This window comes from Juglans regia, chromosome 6 (genome assembly GCF_001411555.2).
Source record: "Juglans regia cultivar Chandler chromosome 6, Walnut 2.0, whole genome shotgun sequence".
Lineage (NCBI taxonomy): Eukaryota > Viridiplantae > Streptophyta > Magnoliopsida > Fagales > Juglandaceae > Juglans > Juglans regia.
Genome location: NC_049906.1, coordinates 37,112,001 through 37,117,580, shown reverse-complemented (window position 1 = coordinate 37,117,580; position 5,580 = coordinate 37,112,001). Strand labels below are relative to the sequence as shown.

Sequence of the window (5,580 nt, the reverse complement as noted above, 5' to 3'; positions counted from 1 at the left end):
CCGCAGGTCTTCCACCCATAGACAAAATAATATATATTACAGTATTCCAAGCATAACAAAGAGCCAAAAATTAACATATAAATATCTTGGAGAAAAAATCTGAATCTTTACTCCTCATGCAGAGCCAGACCTCCATAGTCGTACCCATCCTTTGCATCAAAATCTACAGTTTTAAAGAGCGAAGCTTCAGGTGTGGATACCAAAGTGAGATTTTACAAAATCTCAGTAAGTAAAACTAAAGTCTAACACTCAAAATACATGCCAGCTGGAAAAGAAAAATTAAGATCAAGTTGCTAATTAATTAATTTTTTTTCTTGAGATTTGTATTAATATTGACATGAAAAATCTAATTTTCAAACTAGAAATTTTAATACTACCGCGCGCTTCATTGAAGCCATCTTGGAGAAGCAGTTTAGGCAAATTAAGCAGTATACATCGATCTGCTTAATTGCTATGAAACATACGTACGTACACGCAGCGAGGAATTAAAAGCAACTTAAAAAAAAAAAAAAAAAACAACTGTTACACATGAACAATTATATCTCTTTTGCTTTAATGAGTTTCTTTAAATGTATATTATTTATAAAGTCTTTCTAAGTCTTTTTTGGTTCACTTAGGAAAAGTCTTTGATCTAAGTCTACAACTAGCACTGTGTCTATATATGTTCATGAGATCATATAATATATATTATAGACATTACCGATTATTAATTAACGTACGCGGCAATATTATATAAAGTAGTTTAGGATGTCATGAGGTAGTTATCTGTTAATTTATTAAAAGCCATTAATATTGCATTTCTAGGAAATTTGATAATTGTGGGGAATGGCTTCATTTTGTTGTCTAGTCCCTATCTAGAGTCCTAGCTAGACAACTTGGTTGAGACTTACAACTCATCGACGCATCAACACCGCGTCGATCGGTCATGATCACACAATGACAAATTCTCAATTAATTAATTATCAAAAATACTCACAAACTAGTCAATTATTTATAACACTATATATATATATATATATAGTGGTTGAGTGGATCAAGCCTCTTGCAATTAGTCGTTCTCAACTCTATTGACGGGAAATTTTATCGTATTTAGGCTTGGTAGCGTACATGGAAGTTCTGTCACATGGCGGCTAAGGGGGGTTAAGAGTTTAGTAAAGTGAATTGATGAGTTGAAGAGGAACTGAAGTGATTGTCGTGAGCAGTGAAGGGTCATGGGCTTTAACACGCGTGGGCTTAATAAAGAAAAGGGCAGTTAGTAAATGGGTCTTGGAGTTGGGCCACTGGGGGTAGCCTATTGGCTGGGAGCCATGCATCTAGGTGGAGTAGCGTTTGGGTTGGTTATAGACCGTAGCAAGGGGTTGTTAGAGGGCATCAAAATATTTCCAATTTTTCTTTGGTGTTTTTCCTGAAGGTACTCCCCTCGAAGAGATCGGCTGTGTTCTTATCTGTGACATTAATTCCAAAACTTTCCACATTTCCTATTAATTTCTCTCTCTTTTCCAGCTTAATTTCTACTACACTTTATCTGGGTTTATTACAAGCTCTTTGGGGGTTTTAGTACCCACGATCAGTTTTTAAAGAGTTCGGTTTTAATATTTTTTATAGCCTTAGAAAACATATTCATCTATAATAAATAATACGCTATATATTAGTAAAATTTAATAATGCATGCAAAATAGCTAGTTTTAACATAATCCACATTGGTTTTGGATTAAGATACATGTACATGATTGTCCACCCTAGAGTGCAGGGGTACATGATTATTTATACAAAATCCATCCATGAACCACAATGCGAGCCTTGTCGCTAGATCACGATTCATTGTATTGAGATTAGTTATATAAAATTATGAGAGATTGTAAGATCACTCAATATAGTGGATATTGCCCTTAAACGACCCATGAACATAGGCTTTCATGCCGAATTATGTAAATCTCTGTTTCTCTATTTAAACTTTATATATTTATGTTATTTATTATATGAATGAGCATCTAGAACCATATTAATTATGTCCAAGTCATTGTTGTGGTCGTTCAACCTCTTCGGCCTTGCTAGAACACTGCATCAACAAATTCAATTATGACAACCTTTTTAAAATTTTAACAATTAAATCAAGTATCTTCTCAAACAAAAGATATATAGATTAAAGTTATTACCATAAGAGTAGTATTAATCCCACTATGTCTAAAACAAATTATCCCAACTCCCAAAACAGCCTATTTAACCGACTAATCTAAAATATCACTACGGCCTCCAGACTCATGATATATAGTAGATCGTCACATGCAATATTATTAATTGATCCTTAAAGTACGGCATTAGTTTAGGCTGTCAAGTAGTTATGATCTGTGTAGTACTAAAAATTATTATTGTTTTTGGATTGTAAAATTTGGCATGTGAACTAAACGGAAAATGGAAGTGATATTAAGTTATATATGATCTAACAGTAGTCTATTAATCGTGCATTTACGGCTAATTGTGGGAAAGAAAGCCAAATGACGTTTCTAGGGTTATGTTTGCTTTCGTGCTGCTCTAAGCCACACCCTAATATATCACGTCTAAATTATTAATTAAAATCAAAATCTCAGGAATAAAGAAGGGTTATCCATTTTAAAATTCCAAAACTTTCAAAAACTAATTAAAATCTAATATGTATTATAATCATGAAAAAGACATGAGAACATTGATCATCATCTCGTACAATTGGTCACAAGATTAACCTTATTGATGATAATAATAATAATACACGATTCTATAATAATAATATTACACACAACGTAGGTACCACACAGCATGATATATAGCCAGCTAGTAGGCCATTGGCCTTATTGTTGATATTACAAGCATCTTATAATATGTTACATATATTAACAGAACTAGTACTACTACTAGTAGCAGTAGTAGTAGTAGTAGTAGCACTAGTAGTAGTAGTAGTAGTAGTAGTTGTAGTACTTGTCCTAGAACGAGTGTTTTGATCTGAAGTTTGCGTATCATTATTAATATCTTCTTCTCCAGAAGCAGCACCAACAGGAACAGTAGTAGTATCAGTAAGAACAGTCTTAGTAATTTCCCCATCTCTAGAAACAGCAGTAGTAGTTGTAGTTGTAGTAGTAGTTATAGTACTACCAGTATTAGTAGTAACAGTAGTAATAGTAGTAGTACTACCAGGATTGTTAATACCATTATCCCATGCATTTGAAGCTACAAAAAGAAAGAGAAATTATGTTCATTAGAGAATAGAAAATAAAATTTTCAGAAAAGAGAGCAAGCAGCTAACAGACCTATCGAGTTTCATTTGCTACACATAATAAAAATGAAAACACCAATTATATATATTTTTTAGTATAGTTGATATGGAAATTAATTAAGCTTCTAAACCAGTGGTATACAGTTGGGTGTGTAAGAAATAAGGTTTATAATTAAATAGATTTTCTCAATTCTAAAAGAATTTTTAGTTACCATTATTTAAGAAATACTGCATGCATGATATACCGAGGTGATCACTTTTTATATTATATGAGATTGTAAAGTTTTTTTTATTTTTAATCTAATAAATCACATTTAGCCGCAATATTATTTAATCCATGCTGCTAATTATTACCTGCTTTTGAGAGAGTCCAATTGTCGTCATCGGCGGCCAGATCCCATGCAAAGTAACCGCCCAAGTTATTTCCCCTAATCGCCTCCTTAACCTTAGTAGCGATGCTATGCTTATCGTCAAAACCAATCCAAGTAACCTCGTGATGCCAGTAGGAGGCAACAAACATGTCGTGATCATTCACGAGACGGCCTGCAATATTAATGTTGATATAGTCCGCCTGGATATTTCTGAACGCTAAGGAGGTTAACGTTGCAGTATTAGCGTCTGCAAAGAAATCACGTTGATCGCTGTTTGTCAGAGTCCATTTATAGCCAAAAAATGGAAGGCCGAGGACCAACTTATTGGTCTCAATTTTTTCAGGATTAGGATCAATTCCATTAATCCAGTTATAAATGCCTTCACTTCCACACTTGTTTTGCTCTCGAGGATTACGCCACGCATGAACCGGTCCTGTCTTAGTGGGTGAGTTGGAGGGAGTATAGAAGTTAACGGCCAGTACGTTGATCCAGTCCAACTTTTCATTAATAGCCTGAATGGGATAATTGAAAGTAATGTTACCCTCTATGACCGGGTGGTGAAACACCGTTGCAGTTAGCAGCAACGACTCCGCGGCAGTACGCCACCCCTGCAGGAGTGACGTGAGATTGTCAGGGTTGTCGGTCGAGGAATTAGGGTACAGCCAGCAGAGGTCAAGGCCATCGAAACCGAGGTTCCTGGCTAGAGCTATGGAGGTCGTTATGAATGTTTGACGCTTATCTGCAACTTCGACCACTGGAGATATGGGAGAGCCTTCACCACCGATGGATAAAAGAGTTTTCACTTGAGGGGATCGTACTCGAACGGTTTCGGTGAAGGTTCGGAATTGATCCGAGTATTGCTCAGGAATGGTGACCGTGCCATCATTAGCGTTGACCTCGGCAAAGCCAGCATAAAGATGTGTGAAGAGTTCGGAAGCTATATCTGCTACCGGCCGTATAGGGTCTTTCCCGAAAATCCAGTATCCGGCTTTCACAACAGAATCAGTACTAGCACTGGAAGCCATTCGATCGAGGAAAGGCGAATTAAGCAGGTGTAGTTACTATTCTTTTTTTTCGTCTTGGGGGTAGTAGTGATGGTAGTTGCTAGCCATGTATGCGTGCGTATTTATAGGCTTTTCAAACCCATGTAGAAACAAGCCATATTAATTTTTTGATGTCGTCGTAACGCTCCGTCCTTGAGAGTCCGGAGAGTTGACTCATATTATCTGATAATCAATTTCAATATTGCTGATACACTTTTAAAAGCTCAAAATCAAACGCAAACACTTCAAATTTAATTAACTCCGCATACTCATATATCAAATCCTCAATATAGTAACTCCAAAAATGTCAACTTCTCTACATGTCACTTAAACTCACATTTCAACAATAAAATTAACAAAAATACCAATACTCATCGAAAACTTTCTATTCTTACTCCATTATTCTTAAGTTATTTTACCCAATGCTTCATAGTCTTGATCCTCAACTGAAAAATTTAAAATCATCTAATAATATTGTGAAGATAAAGGGGGTGAGTTATCAACAACTCAGTAAGTAGAGACCATATATTAGTATGCAAACATGAACATTTACAAATTTCAGACTGCAGAACAAAACCCTTTTTTATTTTCAGAATGCAGAGTCAGAACATGTTATCAAAAATATTAGAGCGAAAGTTCAAAAATATTCTTATTCAAACTTTCATTAGCACAACATAACTGAAACATCATATCATAACAGAATTTCATGTTTAACCCCCGTGGTAGGGTTGTGCAAATCCCGGTGACCAATCGAGCATAAACAGAATGTGAATCTTCCCCTTATCAATCTCGGAGCCCCAAGTGTGCACGTAGGAAAGACCATGCAGAAAACCACTTTGTTTCCAAATTGGGTGCACCAAAAACAGAAAAGTTGGTACCAACTCAGACAGAGGCCACAGTTTTACACCCGTGGTAAGGT

The 5,580-nt window shown here is 35.7% G+C and overlaps 1 protein-coding gene across 1 annotated transcript; it reads right to left on the bottom strand.

The window, feature by feature from the left end:
• Nucleotides 1-2,664: 2,664 nt before the first annotated feature.
• LOC109012918 (class V chitinase-like) lies at nucleotides 2,665-4,695 on the bottom strand. The gene is made up of 2 exons (XM_018994820.2): nucleotides 3,602-4,695; nucleotides 2,665-3,201 (listed from the first exon to the last, which is right to left on the bottom strand). The coding sequence occupies exons 1-2, from the start codon at nucleotides 4,641-4,643 to the stop codon at nucleotides 2,849-2,851; spliced, it is 1,395 nt and encodes a 464-aa protein (XP_018850365.1). The 5' UTR covers nucleotides 4,644-4,695; the 3' UTR covers nucleotides 2,665-2,848.
• Nucleotides 4,696-5,580: the final 885 nt, after the last annotated feature.